This window comes from Atta cephalotes (assembly GCF_000143395.1).
Source record: "Atta cephalotes unplaced genomic scaffold scaffold00002, whole genome shotgun sequence".
NCBI classification, from domain to species: Eukaryota; Metazoa; Arthropoda; class Insecta; order Hymenoptera; family Formicidae; genus Atta; species Atta cephalotes.
The window spans coordinates 8,240,212-8,261,375 of NW_012130066.1; the positions used below are offsets into that span (position 1 = coordinate 8,240,212).

General features: G+C 31.5%; 3 protein-coding genes across 3 annotated transcripts in view; 1 reads left to right on the forward strand and 2 right to left on the reverse strand.

Annotated features, from left to right (window-relative positions):
• The window catches only part of LOC105623600 (serine/threonine-protein kinase ATR), a 21,352-nt gene extending 16,448 nt beyond the window's left edge, over window positions 1-4,904 (forward strand). Inside the window, exons 21-39 of the mRNA XM_012204991.1 lie at window positions 98-291; window positions 369-453; window positions 555-700; window positions 780-896; window positions 985-1,124; window positions 1,201-1,425; window positions 1,495-1,755; window positions 1,820-2,045; window positions 2,117-2,301; window positions 2,381-2,571; window positions 2,656-2,828; window positions 2,908-3,051; window positions 3,187-3,344; window positions 3,422-3,653; window positions 3,725-3,863; window positions 3,934-4,048; window positions 4,139-4,292; window positions 4,410-4,646; window positions 4,722-4,904. Coding sequence (XP_012060381.1) covers window positions 98-291; window positions 369-453; window positions 555-700; window positions 780-896; window positions 985-1,124; window positions 1,201-1,425; window positions 1,495-1,755; window positions 1,820-2,045; window positions 2,117-2,301; window positions 2,381-2,571; window positions 2,656-2,828; window positions 2,908-3,051; window positions 3,187-3,344; window positions 3,422-3,653; window positions 3,725-3,863; window positions 3,934-4,048; window positions 4,139-4,292; window positions 4,410-4,646; window positions 4,722-4,904 — 3,305 coding nt within the window. The remainder of the gene's footprint in view (window positions 1-97; window positions 292-368; window positions 454-554; window positions 701-779; window positions 897-984; window positions 1,125-1,200; window positions 1,426-1,494; window positions 1,756-1,819; window positions 2,046-2,116; window positions 2,302-2,380; window positions 2,572-2,655; window positions 2,829-2,907; window positions 3,052-3,186; window positions 3,345-3,421; window positions 3,654-3,724; window positions 3,864-3,933; window positions 4,049-4,138; window positions 4,293-4,409; window positions 4,647-4,721) is intronic.
• A 2,026-nt stretch (window positions 4,905-6,930) lies between these two features.
• LOC105623610 lies at window positions 6,931-14,760 on the reverse strand. The gene is made up of 5 exons (XM_012205001.1): window positions 14,585-14,760; window positions 14,332-14,481; window positions 14,058-14,250; window positions 7,375-7,664; window positions 6,931-7,018 (listed from the first exon to the last, which is right to left on the reverse strand). The coding sequence occupies exons 1-5, from the start codon at window positions 14,758-14,760 to the stop codon at window positions 6,931-6,933; spliced, it is 897 nt and encodes a 298-aa protein (XP_012060391.1).
• A 1,177-nt stretch (window positions 14,761-15,937) lies between these two features.
• Window positions 15,938-17,577, reverse strand: LOC105621729 (actin-like protein 6B). Its single transcript, XM_012203190.1, has 5 exons — window positions 17,251-17,577; window positions 16,836-17,165; window positions 16,507-16,758; window positions 16,230-16,427; window positions 15,938-16,153 (listed from the first exon to the last, which is right to left on the reverse strand). Exons 1-5 carry the CDS (start codon window positions 17,575-17,577, stop codon window positions 15,938-15,940), a joined length of 1,323 nt encoding a protein of 440 aa, XP_012058580.1.
• Window positions 17,578-21,164: the final 3,587 nt, after the last annotated feature.

Here is a 21,164-nt window from a genome sequence, read left to right on the forward strand (position 1 = left end):
CTATATATATATAATTATTGTGTGTGTGTGTGTGTGTGTGTGTGTGTGTGTGTGTGTATGTGTGTGTGTGTGTGTTATATATATATGCTGCTTTCAGCATATATAATCGCAAATAATGGAGAAGAAGAACATGTTAAGATTAGAGAAGAAATGTTAGCTGTTATTAATGTTAGACAGAAGTCTGTATTAGATCCTGAACTTCTGCGTCACCGACCACTTCGATATGGACAGAGTATAGAGGCTGATGATAAGAGAATTTCGGAAGAAACTAGACGTACACGCTGCTCGCAAGTTAGCATAAATTTTTAAATAATTTTATTTAATATTAAGTCTTGATATTGTTAAACGTTTTCATATGATTAATATAGATAATCTTTCATATATTGGATCATTTGCAAAGATGGCTCAGAGAACGAAGATTATTTCAAGATAATAGATATGAAGCTATAAAAGGTTTGTAATAAAAAATGTATTCTATCGTGTATTGCGTTAATTTGTATGATTTGTATAGATCAGATGTAACATAATTTATATTTTTGTTGATGTTTCTCTAGAATTCTGCGCTAGCTTAGATAGTTTGGTAGTGGCAGAGGGATGTTACCAATCACGGGAATACCACCGTGCATTAATGTATCTAGAACAACACATGGCATCTAGTAATAAAGGTTTATCTGAATTAACAGAAGGTGGTTTACTCGCTGTATGTAATACATGGTATATTTTAACATCATATACATGACACATTTCTCTGTTCCACAATGTAGACTTATCTATTGCAGAAAATTTATGCGCAACTCGATGAACCTGATGGAGTTTCTGGTATTCTGGCGACTCAAAATCAGTCTCCTACATTACAACAATTAGTTTTAGCTCACGAAGTCAGTGGACAGCTTCAGGTATTATTAGATAAATTAAATAATTCTACTTTGAAACTATAATTTTACTTTGCTAAATTATCCTTCGGATACTTATAAATTGTATTAGGATGCAGCTACATGTTATGAGAGGCTCATGCAAACAAGAGACTCAAAGCACATGTACTTACAAGGTATTATTCAATGTTACCTTGGCCTAGATCAACCATTCACTGCCAAACACATTACCGAAGGTCTATTAAGTAATAGGTAATACTTATTACAGTGTACAAATAAATGTAAATAGTTAAACTGTATAACCTGAAATATTTTTTTTACGTAATAGACCAGAATTAGAACCTCTCATAACCGAACGTGAGCTTTTTTGGAAACTTGCTCACTTCTCTCGATTTGATGAATCCTCACAAAAAAATATAAAACACGTACTATTAGATGATCTCATAAAAGGAACAAAACCTGATTTGCTCTCATTGAAAAAAAATTTAGTATCATTATTAGAAGATGCTTCTCGACCGGGAGCTTATCAACAGAGTTACTCGTACATTATGAAGTAAGTATTAATAAATATTAATAATATTCTTTCTAAATTATTAAAATATATTTATTATATTATTTTCAGATTACATATATTAAATGAATTTGATAAAGCAACTTCAATGATGTTGAACAACGCAGAAGATCTCCCATCAATATTAGAAGAATGGGAGAAACGTGGACAATTATTGAGAGCATCTCGCGGTGTAGAATTTGTTCTAAGTATGCGCAGAGCTACTTTAGATTTAGCTGTACAGCTACAACGAAAGACTCAAAACACAGAAAATTTAATGCTTAAGCAAGAAATTGGTAAAATCTGGTTAAAAAGTGCCAAAATTGCTAGAAAGTACGTATGACGTATGACTTTTCATATTTAGTAATTTCTGTGTTAAATAAATTGTTTCATTCAGGACTGGCTTGCACCAACAAGCGTATATGCATATTTTGTCAGCCAATGATTGGTGTCCACCACAGCCGTTGTACATAGAACAAGCTCAATTATATTGGCAAAAGGGTTGTCAAGAAGATGCTTTTACTACTTTAAATCGTTGTTTCTCAAATTGTTTTCAACCAGCACAATATTACAAACAATTATCTTCAGGAGAATGTAATGAAGAAAGAAGATACTGTGCAAAGGTATGTATCTAATGCTACTAAACGAAACTTATTGACTATCAGAAAGTAAATTATTTCATATCTTCTTTTAGGCAAAGCTTCTTTTTGCCAAATATAACGATGAAACTCTTAATGTCGATACAGATGGTTGTATCCTTAATTATAAAGAAGCAATTGAAGTATGGAGATGCTGGGAAAAAAGTTGGGTATCGTGTGCTCAATATTATGATACTATTGTTGAGAGAATGTCTGAAGACGACAAAGATAGAAATAAACGGTAAGTTCGCGCTTGGATGCAATTTAATTTTATTATGATATGATTGCAATTATAATAACATTTATTATTAATATTTTAGAGATCTGCAAATACATATGATGAATTTTTATGGTAAATCACTTCAATATGGCTGCAAGTATATTCATCATTCAATGCCTAAGATGTTGACCATTTGGTTAGATAACGCTTCTCGTGCTACGATTATTTCTGATCCACCAGATATTATTAAACTTCGTCAAGATCGTCTGTTAAAGATGACTCAAATTATGGGTATCTATTTGAGTAACAAATTTATAACTAAACAATTTATTTATATCATTAAATAAAGAATGTAAATTGATTTTTACATTTCAGAAGTCTACCATCATAGATTACCGACGTTTATGTGGCTAACAGCATTCAGCCAACTTGTATCAAGGATTTGTCATCCATCTCTGCTAGTACAAAATACTCTTTGCGCGATTTTAGTAAAATTAATTTCAGCATATCCACAACATTGCTTATGGATGATGGCATCAGTTTTTAATGTATATGTTATTAATTAATATGAATACACTATTTTTATATGATTAACAAAATCTAAAGAATGCCTTGTTTATTTTGCAGTCTTCATACCCAACGCGACAAAAACGATGTCAAGAAATCTTAAATCATGCGCAGTTGAAAACGTCAAATATGGCTAAACTTATTAGAGATTTTCACAGACTTTGGGAAAGACTGATCGAATTATCTAATAAAGCTATACCAGAAGTAAGTTATTCAACTGTAATATCAGTAAAATTAATCATAGTATAAAAAATATATGTGATGTATCAAAAATTGAAAATGATGTATACGTTTATATGTATATATTATAAATAATAAAATTCTTCTAATTTTGTACAGGGAATATTAAATACCACTGTGACTCATTTGTCAAAAAATTTGCCAAAGTTACTTTCAAGTAAAGATTTCAGTTTAATCATGATGCCAACAACGAAATTCAGACAACTACATCTTCCATCCAAGAACGCTTCAGTTGAAAATCACAATCCATTCTTATTGTACGTATTTTATTTGTTGTTTAAATAATATTCTTTTTTCCTGTAATAATGCGATATATTTTATGCTTGTAATATAGGAGATGGGTACATATAACAAAAATAGAAGAAAGCGTGGTAATAATGCCTTCACTTCAACGTCCTCGACGAATCGCGCTGAGAGGATCAGATGGTAAAGAATATCTTTTTATGTGTAAGCCGAAAGATGATTTACGTAGAGACTTCAGACTGATGGAATTTAATGATATCGTGAACAAGTATCTTCAAAATGATCCAGAATCACGACAAAGGAGGCTTTATATACGTACATATGTAAGACTTGCTAATGATACATTTTGTTTAGATTTGATTTCAATAAATTGTTAACTATTCTTGATTTGTAGAGCGTAGTGCCTTTGAATGAGGAATGCGGTTTAATAGAATGGGTACCAAATCTGGTTGGTCTTCGACCTACTATTATGAATCTTTATAGAGAAAGAGGCATTGCACCTACAAATAAGGAACTTAAAACGATGATATGTGGTAAGTTGCAATATGATTATGGAGAATATGTAAAAAATTATTTTATCTCATTTCTAAATCTTTTCATTAGCATTAAGAGATCCGTTAGAAAAGAAGAGACAAATGTTTCTAGAAAAGTTATTACCACGACATCCTCCTATATTTGGGGATTGGTTTCGTATTACGTTTCCTGATTCATATGGATGGTATATATTAATAAAATACATCTTATATATATTTTTCGTATATATAATTTTGTATATGTATAGATATCAATTATCTAACTTTTGAAAAAGGTATGAAGCTCGCACGGCGTATATCAGGACAACTGCTGTCATGTCCATGGTGGGATACATACTTGGACTTGGTGATCGCCATGGAGAAAATATATTATTCGATTCTAAATGTGGGGATTGCGTACATGTTGATTTCAACTGTTTGTTTAACAGGGTAAATCTTGCACTTAGAAATTAAATATTAGAAATTCGAAAAAACAAATTTCTTTTTCAACTTAAAGTTATAAATTTCTCATATTCTAATTAATATATATGTACCTATAATTCTTAGGGTGAATTTTTTGATTGGCCTGAACGAGTACCTTTTCGCTTAACACATAATATGGTGGACGCTATGGGTCCTTTAAAAATTGAAGGACCATTTAGACGCGCTTCCCAAATTACTATGCGAGTACTTCGGCAAGAATCGAGTACATTGTTGAGCGTACTCACACCTTTCGTCTACGATCCACTCGTCACTTGGACTAAGAATCAGCCTGGTGATGCGGCTGAAAAAACAAATGAAAAAGTATAGCACAAATACATTCTTTTATAAATTATGCAAGAAACGATATAAGAATAATCCATTTATTTTTTTTTTTAGGCCGTAGAACATATAAAAAATATTGAGCAACGATTGAAAGGCTTGATACGATATCCTGGAAGAAAGGCAGAAAATATCGCGTTACATCTTAGTGTCGAAGGACAAACTAATCATTTAATTTTGGAAGCGACAAATACAGATAATTTATGTCAAATGTATTTTGGTTGGGGTGCATATTTGTAACAAATATCGTCGAAAATAAGGTTACATGCAGGATAAGATCCCGTATATATGGATATTAATAGACAGTATGAATCATGTTATTGTTAGAACTTTTACACAATTTTCAAGTATTGTATTTTTTTCAGTATTATATCTTAATTACACATTACGATTTTATTCAATTATAATTTAACAGTAGTTTCATCCAAAACTTCGGAGCAACATGAAGTATGAGGCAGCCGTGCTCAACACCTAAAAATATTAAAATTAGAATATTTTTTGATACGTATATTACAAGAATCCCATATTTTTTATATATTTTGTGATATAAGAAGTGATAATTTCTTACTGCATTAAAATTCTCCAGATGCATTACGTAAAATTTTCCTGCGGTTATTTTACTCGATTTTTGACTACGCAACATAAGCAAACATATCTCTGTTTTGAATGAAACTGGTAATTCATACCAAGTAATTGTATATACAGTTTTGTAGATCTTGGAACTCTACAATATAATATATATAATATAATATATAATATATAATATAATATATAATATAAACGTATGTATGTACATATGTACTGGATGTCGCAGATTATCCGTATACTTCTTTTAAAACGAGGAAAGTGGTTATTTTGAAAAATATTTCAGATGAAGTTGTTGAGGATCAGGGAATGTATTACAACGTATGCAATTGACTTTGGGTGGCGTCGTAAGTCATGTCAAGGTCGACTTGAATTTTTCAAATGGGAACCTATATTTTTTATTGCATATTCTTGTAGTTCATCTCGAAGCGTTTTCGAAACATTTTACAAAGTATCTATCTTTTTAATTGAGAGCTTCCTGAGTTATGAGACTTCAAAATTTTAATACCATCGGTGTTAAAATTACTCAAGATGTACTGTGTGGAGGTCGCACGATCGGATTTACATTTCTTCGTGTTCAATTAAAATTTCTGACCGTGGATCTCCACGCAGTACATCTTGGGTAATGCTAACTGAAATTTTGAAGTCTCATAATTCAGGAAGATCTCAACTAAAAAGGATTGTATCTAGTGTTTCAAAATGTCTTGACGTCAGCTAGAATATGCAATAAGAGGTATGGGATTTAAAAAATTCAAATCAATGACGTCATCTAAGATCAATCGCATACGCTCATATGTGTAATGCATTACACTTGATGCCCAACAACTTCATCTCTCTCTGAAATATTTTTCAAAATATCCATATCCCTTGTAAATTGGTGAGGGAGACCTGAAATATCCAGTATATATACAGTATTCCATAACTTTTAATTAATATTTCTGGGAGTGAAAGAGAAAATTTTGAACTAATTCCTTTTCCACTTTTGGCTTAGGCCATTATTTACTGTGTTATTAACGATTAAAGTTGATTAATTAGATAACGCACAGCCGGAGGCAGTGCACAGGAACATAATATATCATGGAACTCTTCGCGTTTACTATGCATTCTCTCGATTGAAATTTTATTCTTATTTTTTATATTAACAATAAATGATTTTATAATAAATATTAATTTATTATTTATATTAATAATAAATGATTTTATAAAGACCATAATGAAATTAAATACTAACAATAAGTAAGCATATTCAAGCCTATAGCGGTCGAAGCTAAATCTTTCAATAAATAATTCAAAGTGAATTATATATACTATATATGTATATACTATACATGCATATATACCATATTTTAGTTATTCAAACTGCGCGCCGAATTTTTTCCGCACTTGCAAACACAATTAAACTACTGGAATAATTTCACAAATTAAATTAAATTGACAAGCAAATTTTGATGTTCAATCCAATATCATAATATTAATGTGCTGAAAAACTTCAAATAAATTTATTGTGAAAAATACTTCAGCCGGGACTTAAATCCGGATCTCTTGTATTCCATATGTTTTAAGCCATTTTTATATTAATAAATAAATGCCTAAATCAATAAATATAAGATATAGTAAAAAGAAATCCATTATTTTTGCATGAAATTGAAGGCTTTATTTAGTATAGTTAGAATAATCTGATTTAGGACAAATATGCACCGTTTTGTTTGATAACTTGTTGCCATTTTGAAGGTAATTCCATTATGCCTCTCTCATAGAAACCCTCGTCCCTATTGACAAAAAACTGGGACAGTCGATTTTCACAAGCTTCTCTTGAGGCGAATTTTTCACCAGTAAAATTATCGCCATAGACAGGAACAGGTGGTAATCACTTGGAGCCAGGTCTATAAAGTGGATGCATAAGAACTTCCCAACCAAGCTCTCGGAGTTTCTGGCGAGTCACTCGATCGATGTGTGTGGCCTTGCGTTATCCTGATGGAACACAATTCCTCTCCTATTGGCCAACGCTAGCTGCTTCTGGGTGATTGCTTCCTTCAGACGGTCTAATTGTTGACAGTACAGGTCCGAATTAAGAGTTTGGCCGTAGGGGAGCAGCTCATAGTAGATGATTCCCTGCTAATCTCACCAAACACATAGCAAAACCTTCCTGGCCGTCAATCCTGGCTTGGCCACCGTTTGCACCGGCTCATCGCGATTCGACCACGACCGTTTTCGCTTGACGTTATTGTAAGTGACCCACTTTTCATCACCAGGCACTTCAGAAATGAGTCGATTTTGTTGCGATTCAGCAGCGATTCGCAGATGGAAATTCGGTCCATGAGGTTTTTTTGCGTTAACTCGTGTGGCATCGAGCTTCTTTTTGTATCCAGTCTTATTCAAGTGGTTCCAAACGGTTTTTTGTGCAATGTTTAGCTCCTGGGCAATCGAAACAGTGCTTACATGACGGTCGGACTCGACGATTTCCATTATATTTTATCGCCATTTTCAACAATTGGCCAATTGGCCCAGAGCGTGGTGCAGTTTTGACATCAAAATTATCGGAACGGAATCGACGAAACCAAAATTGCGCGTGATTGGCTATTACAGTATCAGAACCATAAACACTATTCACATTTTCAGCCGCCTGGCTTGCGTTTTCGCCTTTATCGAAGAAAAACTGTAAAATATAGCGTATTTCCTCTTTGCTGGTGTCCATCTTTGACGCACACTCAAACAATACTGAGTCAAGCAATTACAAAACTGTCTGAAAAGTTTTTTTAATACGAAATCTTATCTTTCTAACGCCATCTAGCGTAACTCGATCGCACTTATACAACACGAGACAAATTACTAAAGCCATCTATTGGAAAAATAATGAATTTCTTTTTACTACACCTTATAAGTACGTATATTAACACATCATTTATAAATAATGAACAAATAAGTAGATATCAATAAATTATTTACGAATAATTTAATTTGATAATTTAATTTGATAATCTTACCAATCTTTGTTTAATACCCACGAAAATTTCATTAGTTTTAGTTATGTTGCTAGATTGCTAAGTTAGCTGCGGAAATAAAATAACTAAACGAATAAATGAATTAAATAATTGTGTGAATTAAACAAATAAACAAATAAGTAAATAAATAAAACTAATCAGAATAAAACTAATCAGAAATTAGACAAAGTGGAAAAATCTGTCCTTTTTAAAGGATATTAAAAAAGATCCGATTTTTGTCTAAAAGAATAAATAAAAGAAAGTGTTTTTTTGTAGATGTTTTTGACTTCCTGAATATGATAAAATTATTAAAAAATTTATGGCACTTGGGAACACCTTGAAAAATAAGTAAGAATATTGAAATTTCAAATATATCATATTCATACTCAATTTTCAAGGTGTTCCCTATCGATCCAATTTTTTATTAATATTATTGTATTCAGAAAGTCAAAATCTATAAAAAAAAATGTTATTCCTTTTATTTACATCTTTATGGACAAAAATCGGCCTCTTTAACATCTCAGCAAACGAGAATGGATTGAAATGAATTGAAATGAATTCGGATTTTCGAGAAATATTGATTCACGAAAATGAATGTTTAAAATGAATGTTTTTCAATCCTGAATGCATTTCTATTCATTTATAGGAATTGGAGCATATCTCTATGCCTTTCAATCTAAAAATAATATTAGCTTTTTCTATGCATTGTGAATACTGTTCAATTCAAAATTTTATTAGAATAGGAAATGCATTTTTTCAATCCAATTGCATCCAATTGAATCTAACTAAATCCAATTGAATCCAATTAAATAAAAAAAAATGTATTCGCTATTTAAAATACGCATTCGGATAGAAAAAAATTTCAATCCATTTTAATCCATTCTTATTTGCTGGGATCCTCCTTTCTAATTCCTTGTAATACTTATTTTTTATTTATTTGTTTATTTATTTACCTATCTGTTCATTGATTTATTCATTTATTTATTTATTAATATGAAAAATTAAAATAAAATTTCAATCCGGAGAATACATAATAAGTATAAGAAGTCTGGCATATTACACTCCTGCGTACTCCAGCTACGCGCTGTCTGATTAATCAACTTTAATTATTAATAATTCTGTAAATAATGGTCTGACAATGGATCCTCGCGAAGTGTTAAATTTTGATTTGAATGAAACTTTGTGTACTTTGTGACGTTTTTTACCATAAGGATCATCCGATGATCGAAATAGCGTGGCATTATCTAATACTGATTGTAATTCCAAATTAAAATTGAAAAAGGCTCCAAAGATTAAATCAATAAAAGAGTAAGCCAATGAGAGCTGACATAGTTGTAATCAAAAATAATATATATGTCAATTATCAATTACAGACCTTAGGTTTCTACATGAGGTATGTTGATGACATTGCAATCAATATAAGAGAAAAATATTGATAATTTATGAAGTACCATATGTTTAATAGTTACCATCCTCGATTAAATTTTATTATGGAACGAGGCGGCAATTGTTTGAATTTTTTGGATGTAATCTTAACAAAGAAGAATGAATTTTGATATATGATATCACAAACTTTCATTCTCGGCATCTAAACTTCGTGTCATCCCGAGATACCATAAAATGGGGACAATTATGGATTTGATAGACAGTTTTATTACAATATTATCGCATCCAATTTTCCATGAGAAAAACCTTAAGTTCATTAACATCTTACTGATTATCTTTTAAGACTGATTTTTCAAAGCATTAGAAAAAGGCTACATACTAAATTTGAATAATTTAATTTGGCAAAATTACATTTAAGAACACATGCCGAAAGAATATTGCCAATAATTTAATTATATATTGGGAGTACAAATTAATTCGGTCCGTTCAAAAATGCATTTATTTCAAAACAAAATGAATGAACAGATCAATTAAAGTATTGTCCATCGCTGCCTACTACTTTTTCCCATCTCTCAGGCAATTTTCGAATTTCATTTCGAAAAAATGATTCGTCTTTGGAGGCGATCCAATTTTGGAGCCAATTTTCGATTTCTGCAAAAGAAGTGAACCAGTGACTTGCTGCACCCTTTGAAATAACCAGTAATCAGAAGGAGCAATGTCCGGAGAATACGGCAGGTGCGGTAAAACATCCCATTTGAGCATTTCCAAATATTTTTTTATGACTTTAGCGACATGAGGCCGAGTCATGAAGAAGAATAACTTTATCATGTCTTTGCTCGTATTCCAGCCGTTTTTTTCGCAATGCACGGCTCAAACGAATCAATTATAGCCGATACCGATCGCCCATAATGGAATCGCCAGGTTTCAGCAGCTTATAGTAAACAAGACCCTTTTAGTCCCACCAAATACAGAGCATAAATGTTGGTGTTGATGTTGAGGTCGATGGCAACGATTGATCGGGCTTAGCGTAATATTTTTTCTTCTTGTCGTAGAATATCCACTTCTCATCTCCAGTCACAATCCGATGCTTTTCTCAGCTGTTCGCAAGTGAAAAATCACCTTTCTCTCGGTTTCAGTTCATAAAGCACTCAATTTCCTTGTTTTTGAATCATTCCCATGGCTCTCAATTGTACAGAAACGGCTTGTTGAGTTACCCCCAATGATTTTGCAAGCTCCTCTTGCATTTGACTCTGATTTTCTTCGAGTAATGCCCTAATTCTTCGAATTTTTTTGGCTGTCCAGAGCGAAGCTTCTCTTCAACTCCATCTTTGAAACGTCGAAATTATTCCCTACATGATTTATCAATTGGAGCAGTGTCATCATAAACTTCGACAAGCATTCGATGCTTCAGCCGCACTTTTCTTCCAATTAAAGCAGAAAATCAAAACCTTCCGCAAATACTGCTTGGTTAACAAAATTCGACATTTCAAACACAGTAAAAATCAAGATTTTTGTATGAAACTCAAAGCGATATAAACCTAATATTATTAGCAGATGTTTAACCTCTCTGAAACCGCCAAAATCAGCTGTCACTATGAACCATTCACAATAGCTGGAACTATCTTTAGGGAAATGGACCGAATTTGTACTCCCAATATAAAAAGTTACAAAGGATGAATTTTTATGTAATAATGGTATATACCTTTTAAACATTTTTTAAATGATATATCTCAAATTATTCAAGAAAGGGAGGATGGCATTTGGAATAATTCATGCATGAAAAAATGAGAGTGGAATAGATCTACTGAGGAATCTATTGTAAAAAAAGTGCATTATACTATCTACCTCGAGATAGATAATGTAGAAATTACAATATTTTATCTTTTTTTTTGTGATAGAAATTAGTCCTCGTGTGTTAGCTTTCTCCACTAGATCTCAAAAACTGTTCAAGATATTAAAAAAAATTTTATACAAAAATTTTACAATAATTGTCTCTATTTATTATACGTCAGTAATATTTTTTAGAATATTTGGCTACTATGCCGAATAGGGGAAGCAGCTCCGATGAGCTTCACCTTGACATATGGTATAAAGAATCCTAAATAATCTCTACCAAGTTTTAGCCGTCGCTCGTCTTTCATTAAAATTATTAACAAAAGAAGTTTGAAAAATTATGTGTCTTTTCTACTATACAAAACAGAAATTTTCTGCTTTAAAGTATTTTACAACTTTCCACGCAAAGTGACTCTCATTCCACTTTCTTCCTGCTAATATAAGAAATTATATAAAAAAGTATTTTGAGCAGGAAATTTGTTTCATCGAAGTTTGGACACACAATTGTGTCCAAAAGTTAGATTTTAATAATGAACTTTTTTTTGTTAATAATTTTTTAACATATAACAGGCTAAAATCTGGTGAAGGTCACTCAGGATCATGATGTAAACGATGGAAAAACACTAGAATTTTAAGATAAAAAACTCAGAAATTAATAATTTTTTCTTTTACTTTGACAGTTTTTTATTTCGATATTTTTTTAGGTCATTTAGATCTGTTTGCATTGCTTGAAATCTCCCAAAATTTTTGCACTTAAAGTAATATTATTAGAAAAATAGATTCAGGCGTTGAAATTAGAGAAGGCACAGATGCTAAATACAAAGAGTGCAAGCAATGCAAATAGATCTATTAACCTATTATTATCTCATCAAGAATTGCAACAGCCAATAATACATATTTTCGCTTCGATATGAAATTATAAAGACAAAAATATAAAAAAGTATCGAAATAACAAGAAAAATGAATTTTATTTCTTCTTCTACAAATTTAACGGGAATTCTAAGATTTTTCATGAATTTTATGTAATTTGTTCAAAAACACTGTTTTACAGTAAAAAACTAGTTTTTTTACTTGATACTTTTCTCCGAAGTAAAAAATATCGTTTTTTTTACATCTCTAGTCATGATCTTGACAACATATATCAAGGTCAAGATCATCGGAGCTATCTTCCCTATTCGGCATATTTACCGAATATTTATTTAAAAACTTTTTTTGAAAATTTTAAAAAATAATTTTTAAAAAATATTAACGCGAATGAATACAGCTAATTTTGTTGCAAAACTTTTGTACAAAAAAATGTTTTTTTGTACAAAACATTTTTTGATATCTCGAATAGTTTTCGAGATATAATGGAAAAAGCTACAAACCGCTCTATACATAAGTAATTTCACTCCAAATCGTTTTTTTAATCGCAATGATATTTTTTAAATTCATCTCTTTAAGCTATAAGTACACAAAGTTTCATTAAGATCAGAATATCTCTTGTGAACTAAAAGTGAGGAAAGAACTTTTAGTTCAAAATTTCATTCTCTTTCACTCCGAAAGAAATATTAATTAAGAATTATGGGATATATATATATATATATATATATATATATATATATATGTGTATATACACACATTATGTATAAGTATGTATGTAAGTATGCATATATTTATCTATATGCACTTACATATGTATGTAAAGGTGCGTTCCGTTTTACGCATGATATATTATTTTATCTTCATTGTTCATCAAATATTAAAGAATGATAAAAGGGTAGATCACACATAAAACGGAACGAAGTCGCTATATATCTTTTTCAATGAGATGCTAATTTTATTTTACCTCATATATCAAAGCATCACCAGGTATACAAAAGAGCAGCAATTGAAAAAGTGCCATGATTAAATATGAGATGTATTTAATCGACTTGGAGATTGTACTTGCAGTTATGTTTGCAGTCGCAATTTGAAAACCTACTAGACATATTATGAGACTGCTAGCTAACGTTTGCAGAAATAACATTGGGCTAAAAACTGTTTCCATATAATCGCAAAACCTAGATACAAAATTTCGACATTTTTCATGTGTGTATATGTGTATGTATATATATGTGTATATGTGTGTGTGTGTGTGTGTGTGTGTGTGTGTGTGTGTGTGTGTGTGTGTGTGTGTGTGTGTATATTACAAATACATATTTAAAATTATTACCAGAGAATCGTGTAATGATGTTTAATAATGTCTATTATATGTAATTTAATTTTTTGCATCGTATTTTCTTCGAGATATGTATGTTGTATCTAAATAAAAAAATTTAATATGTTTACAAGAATAAAATAATATCCAATTAATTTAATAATAATACGCTAAAATATGAATTTTCTCAAATAAATACTAACGAAATCAATTTGCAAAGTGCTAATATCTTTAATTTTTTTTTAAGTACTTTGAAATGGCCACATGTGTGAAACAACGCTGTTGCAATCAAAGTATCAGTTCCCAGAATAATAAGACCACATAAGCTTGTCGCTATCATTTGCGAGAAATAAGTAATCTACATAAATGAGAATATGTACGAATATTACAATCACAGTTTTGACGAGCACCTGAAAATAAGGATCTTACCTCATACATCGGAAAATTATAATAATATTCTGGATACAAAGCTAAAAACGGAAAATGCTTTATAGTATTATTGTTAGTGCCTTTAATCACAGCAATAACTATTTCAATTATAGGTAGACTAAAGAAGAACATTAAAGAATTACAAATCAAAAATAAATAGCCTTTAGTATATAAATATCCTTTCTTCACGTATCTGTAAGTGAGTAACAATGAAGTATATGTGAATCCGTAGATGCACTTATGCATTTATAATTAAAAAAAAATATTTATTTACATTGCATCTGTGTGTTTCTCCGAAATATATGTTGTCAATATATTCCAATAATCGGTTAACATATATTTGATAAAAGGATCCATTTTTCTTCTATTGCTTATCCAAACTAACGATTTTAATATAGCAAGTAAAATAGTGAGCAATACTGAACTATAAAAATAAAAGAAATAGAATTATTTAAGTTTTTCTTAAAACATAACAAAATTGTAAATTGCCCGCTTTGTGTCAATGTTGGGGATTTGTGATCATGTACCTCGTTTCCAATACAGTAGACAGATCTTGCCAATTTTGATAAATTTGCAATCCTTGTGGTATAACAATGGTAATCATACACATACAACATATGATATATCTCATGATATTCGTTGGATAAAGGCCAACAAATTTTAAAACCTTTCTGTTAATAAATACATAATTATTGATATCCATGTTAGTTTCATTAAAAGGATATACAATAAAAAATGATATTTTGGAAGAGATGACAAGCACGAATTTTATACGTATCAGATCTATGCTGATAGATTGATATAGAGATCATATAAAAGACAAATTTACGAATAAATATTATAAATTTTTCGATATTTCAAAGCGTATTATTAGTTTTGAATAGTTAGCATTCTATATCTTTTTAATTAAGTTTTTTTATAATTTTATACAAGCAATTAGTAGACGTTACCGATCACTAACGAATTCCAATTAGTAAACTCTACAGGAAACATCTATCTAGAGACAAATATGAAATATAGGCTTTATAATTGTCTTCTATTTATTAATATTTCATACTTAATGAAGTTGAACTAGCTAATTTGTAAGATCCACTGTCTTTCATTATTGAAGGCACAAAGACAAAGTATTAAAGACTTTCCCTTCAATTTGTTTCTTCACTTAGTAAAGGATGTGCTATTTCCTTGGTTAACCACTAATAAGGCATTTTAAGAGACAGATGGTTTCCTTTGTACTTTTGTACCTTATACTTATTTATTATTTCCAATACATGTATATGTCACAAAGGATAATTATAGCTTCCGGGTGAACGTATACTCCATCTCGCTCTCGTAGCGACATTTGGACATACAAGTGGAGTTGGACACTTACAATTTCAATATGATGCATATAACATTATTGGTAGTGAAACAAGACCGAGGACATTGTGCAAATGCAAGGACGTGTGAAATCGAAAAAACAACAAATTTATTTCCATGACAATTTGCTATGGCATGTGAGTTTTTTATAAAAAAAATCTTATGATTTACAAAATTTCGTCATTTGTGCTCGCAGCACATATCAGTAATAAATAAAGATCGATTTTCTTATATGTCATCTGTTTATAATTTGGAACAATGTGTAATTTACAGTTAGAATACATTATCCATATATACTAGCAGATATTTAATTCCATCGTCAGGAATATATTTGTCATCAATATGTTATAAAAAGATGTTATTTAAAAGTGCTTTAATCTAATGTGCTTTATGCATCATAATTGTATTAAATGATACAAATTAATATAGAATGTAGAGTTCCCTCTTTCAAAAGTTGTACTCACTCTCCGGATGTTTATACAAACACTGACACTAATACGAAACATACGAGGAGCTATTGTGTTTTAAGGACATTTCCTTTCTACTTGACTTTTTCCGCTTTCTTCATATTCTTGACTGGAGATCCACATTTGTTGGAAAGTACCAATTGACGCTAATATCGAACCACCAATCCATGCTCCAAATCTTCTTTCTGCACATCCATTCGCACTGATCAATTTAAGTCGCATGCTAGAGGGTATTCTCATAGACAAATCTCTATTCAAACGTTCCGGGAAACCCTACAAATGCATAGTAATTTATCAATATATGGAAGAAGGAAAACATTTGCTAGTTCTCTATTTATTAAAATTCTACCTGAATAAACGAATTGCCACCAGTTACTACAACACTTCCATATAGTGCTGGTCGTACATCAACGTCGCACATGCCAACACTAGTTGTGACAATATGCCCTACTCCCAACATAGTATTACCGACCATACCTCCACGCATTTGTACTATACTAGGATCAAATAATGCCTCTGGTATTCGAAATCTCTCACTTCCAAAATCCTTAAAATAATTATTTTTTATTATCTTATTTTAAAGTTTGTGTGTGTACAAAGTTATAGACATTACATAAAATATATACCTGATGATAACCAGTCGGGAATTCATACTGAACTGCAGGAATCGTAGAAACAATCTTCTCATCATATGGTGTTTCTGATACCTGAAGAACTGTGGCTTGGAAATCCTGAACCACCTTCTTTACCATATAATTATGCCAAGATTTGGTAACTTCAGGCAAACCTTTCTTTTTAATCCATCGTGGTTTATCATGATCTTTAACTACTTCTTTACTACCCACCATATAAGGAGGAGACAAGTCGATATCGTTATCCTATTCATTTAAAAAAAAATACACAAGACTAACAGACTTGGAAGACGTATTAATAAACATAAGTAATATCTGCATACTTGTAAAAACTGTCTGCACTGCATACTTATATAGTCTCCACCAAGGGGTGATTTACCAATGGCTTGTGTCAACACAAATCCATCTTGTACAGGTACCGCAGACGTATGTGTGGCACCACTATCGACGACAATACCAGTTGCTCTACCATTGGCAAACGCAGCCAAAACTGCATTTTTTACGAGAAAATAAGCTGGTACATTATATTTTTCAAACATTAGCTCGGTTAATTTTTCCCTTTTGCTACGCACATTCCATGGCGATTCAGAAAATAATACAGGATGATATTCGGCATCGGACTGAATTATTTTTGAATATGTGTAATCTAAAACCTAACAAATGTATGATCAAGGTTTCAATGTAAAAATATACATATATCATAAATCTTAAAAATCACATAAAATACTATTCATTTACCTTTTCAAAATGATCCCAATCTTCAATCATACCATCTTTCATATAACTTGCAATCTCTGTATTCTTCCTTGGAACATGAAGAATGGTGGTATCAATATAATATTTGGTCCCATTTTGCGTAATATTATTGTCGGGCTTTTTATCATCGATATCCATAGGTTCAACCTTAGTGGCTGTGCCATTGGAGTCTTCTCCTATTCCAACAACAGCTGGAATTTCTGCCTTTGGAGTATCTTCCTGAGCATAGCCCACTCTCAAGGAATGATGACCCAAGTCAAAAACCAATGCTCCTATTTCATCTCCACCATACAACATACCGCCTGACATCTTGGAAAATCAGTGAGTTCCTTCAAAAATAATATTTGTGACATAAGAAACATATTATATATAATATTTTAATTGTTGATAATGGATACTTTCCAGCAAGGACGCAGTCTCAGACAGTGTGACATAATGAATCATTACATTCTTATTTGCCTATATTAAATAAGGATGAAACGATTCACTGTGTTACACAGTGTCTGACTGTGTTCTTACTGGAAATCCAATATTTTCTTGAATTCTTGATGGCAGTAATAGTAGTATGCAAATGTTACATAGCAATGTGTATTGACAATATATGCAACAATTATGTCTTGAACATAATTTTTGTATCCACAAACACTTACCTAATCTTTTTAGTTTTCTTACAAAAAGAACTCAATGAAATGGCAAGACTATTTTGCCCATGTGACAACTATACATGAACATTTATTTTTGTGACCTTGCGGCTTACGTATAATCATAACCTCAATTTAGAAGACGCTTCCAAAACCGCCGTCCAAACACGAACTATAGACGTAATATAAATAGATTTAACATGATTTCACAGCAGTCGATAGGAGTCGATGTTGAGTATATTGATAGTAAATTCAATATGGCAGCTACTAAGAATTCCTCCAGCCAATCAGAGAAATACATCGATTATGAGAACTTTGCGAATATCTAGCCTATTCTACAATAGTCGTAAACGTAGTTGTAAGTAGTTGTAAGAATTGATCACAGTCAAATATTCTCCTCATATTCGACTTGATTGCTCAATTCTTACAACTACAACCGCTTATAATAACGCTTACGACTATTCTAGAATAAGCTTTAAGCCCATTCTACAATGCAGTAAGACTGTCGTAAGAGAGAGTAAAGCCCATTCTATGATGGACAGTAAGGGATTAAAGAATAGGCATAAAAATCGACCAATCATAGTTGATTATTTTTCTTACATTCAACTATGATTGGTCGATTTCTACGCCTACTCTTTAATCCATTACTGCTATTGTCCATTGTAGACCATGCATTACATTATAGTTGATAGTTTATATACTACCAATGAAGCTAGCATTAGCGGTCCATGATTATTTAATTTACGGAATAATAAGGAGATCAAACTCGAGGTTTGAAAGTGAGCTCGAAACATGGTGTAGAAAAACTCATGGAAAATCCAACAGATGCGCATCATATACATATATTATATATGTAATTTTTCTTATTTGTAATTTATATTTGAGAAAGAATTAATGTTGTTTAAGGCTACATTTCAAAATATTCTTTAAAAAATTTTACTCGAAATATATTAGTATACATTATTACACGTAATGTACATTTTATGTCGTTTTTTATATCTTTCAATAAGCCCGCGCAAAATGAAGTAAACCGCAGAAAGAATCGTGAAAAAAAACAAATCATACATAAGTCATACATATATATGAATGTATATTAAATATCTTAAAACTGCCTACATTTTTTTTAGAGCTGTAATGCTATTGGCTGAAATAAATGTTTCTTTACATTTTGATCTGTCCGTACATTATCAATAAATATCGTTAAAGCTATATCGATGAATGTCGCTTATAACAATCAATATCGGTATGTGTAATTCTAGAATAGCCATGATCTTTGATTCATCTTGGTCGCGCAAGCAACAAATGTCGCTAGTTAGCGACACAGACAAATTAAAAATTATGGAATCGCGTCCCTAGTTCATATCATTTATATATAACAAAATTATGAAGTTTAATATAACCATCTCAAAAATCATTAAAATTAGGCATATTCAACGCGTTTTTGCATAAAATGAAAGAATCTGATAAAAAAAGCCCTATTGAGTAAAGGACTGCTCTGCGAAACGAGATATTGAGCGTTAAAGTTGACTGAAGTGTTATTACGTAACACGATTATTAATCTGTCATGTAGACAGTGGAGTATGGATTGTGTTTATTGGTTCAGGGCAGTGTCTACCGAGGGTTTAATCCTGTTATAGTCGACAGGGGAATGCTCGACTGTAGTCGGTTGGTTTTTACATTCTGATCCGGATTAAATCCTCGGTGGAAATTAGGCCACTGTCTACATTGCTACAACTTCTAGGCGGTTAGGCCCCAAGCGAGTAGGATATATTATTTTTTGTTTGGGGACATAATCATCCCGATAAGCACTCATAGTCTATACACTCTACTATATGACAGATTTTTTAATCTCAACAACAACAGTACAATTATAGAAGTCGTGCGCCTCTCTGCAGAGGAAAGAAGGGAGGAGTCGTTTCATGTAGAAAATCGAAATCCAATAAAACAATACAAACTTCATTTTGCCTTTGTGACAGATTTCTTAACTTCAATAGTTGTCAACTTTAACACTTAATATCTCGGTTTGTGAGGCAGAGCGATACTTTTTCTGCCAGATTTTTTCATTTCATGCAAAAACACGTCGAATAAGTCTAATTTTAATTTATTAGTTTAATTTATTAACTTTTCAGGTGGTTGTGTTGTAAACTGTAATTTTATTATCTTCAAGAAGTATAAAAATGACGTCGTTTTTAAAACTTGAAATTCACCAATCATCTATTTTGCAGCCATTTTTAGTACACAAAAATAAGATCATCATTTGCTGCTAATCACGTGATTGCAACGACCAATCAGAACATTTAATAAATCACGCACATTTTTTATAAATCTAAGATAAATGCTGGAGTCCCATGAGGCATATTTATCGCATATCGCGTAACTGCATAAAAAAATCCAATAAAATACGAAATCAAAGGAACGGATCGCTTCCGATTGGTTACGCGATTACGCAATACTTGCAAAATACATCGAGACTCCAGCATAAGGGAACGTTTATATTAGCCGTAACCGTATGCCATAATCTGTAAAAATTGATTAATCATAGTCAAATATTTTCTTCTCATTTGACGATAAGAAAAAAATATTCGAAGATAATTGATCAATTCTTACAGTTATGGCATACGGCATACGATTACGGCCAATATAAACGCTCCCTTAAGCCTATTCTACAATACTCGTAAGCATAGTAAATGATTGTAAGAATTAACCAATCAAGTTAAATGTACGAAGAATATGTGACTATAGGTAAGGCCAACGCGATGTTGTAAACGCTTTGAAGCGTTTTTTAACTGGTCAGTTTGTAAAATTCTTTCTTCTAATTGGTCCATCATTTAGCTTTAAAGCATTTGTAGCGAGACTTTGACTACAGCCTGGTTAATTCTTACAACAATTTCTTAGAGCTGTCGCAGACAAAATTTCTGTAACAGTAACTTTAAAACCTCAGACACAATTCGAAGGAAGAGCAATAGCGATAGAAATAATACGATTTCAAACTAACAGAATTTTTATACTGCAGTGTATCTGATTTCTGATAGGTTAAAATCGTGTTTTCTATCGTCATTATTTCTATCGCTATCGCTATTCCTTTGCATTGTGCCTGGGGCTTAAGACGTGAACTTAAAACTCGATGAGCCAATCAGAATACTGATGACTTTAGATCCATGTATTCTAATGGAAATAAAATTAGCAGTAAACTTATCCAGCAAGGCAAGTTTTAATTCTAGCTAGTTGAAATTCACTTTGCGAGATTATGGATAA

What these genes read in the sequence shown, in the direction of transcription:
- LOC105621729 (XM_012203190.1), bottom strand. Translation starts at nt 17,577, where the DNA reads ATGTCAGGCGGTATGTTGTATGGTGGAGATGAAATAGGAGCATTGGTT. An exon ending in ATTGGGATCATTTTGAAAAG is followed by an intron (nt 17,166 to 17,250) that starts GTAAATGAATAG and finishes TACATTTGTTAG; the next exon opens with GTTTTAGATTACACATATTC. An exon ending in AGTGCAGACAGTTTTTACAA is followed by an intron (nt 16,759 to 16,835) that starts GTATGCAGATAT and finishes TTAAATGAATAG; the next exon opens with GATAACGATATCGACTTGTC.
- LOC105623610 (XM_012205001.1), bottom strand. Translation starts at nt 14,760, where the DNA reads ATGGATATCAATAATTATGTATTTATTAACAGAAAGGTTTTAAAATTT. An exon ending in TCTACTGTATTGGAAACGAG is followed by an intron (nt 14,482 to 14,584) that starts GTACATGATCAC and finishes TTATTTTTATAG; the next exon opens with TTCAGTATTGCTCACTATTT. An exon ending in AAGGTTTTGCTATGTGTTTG is followed by an intron (nt 7,019 to 7,374) that starts GTGAGATTAGCA and finishes TTTTGTCAATAG; the next exon opens with GGACGAGGGTTTCTATGAGA.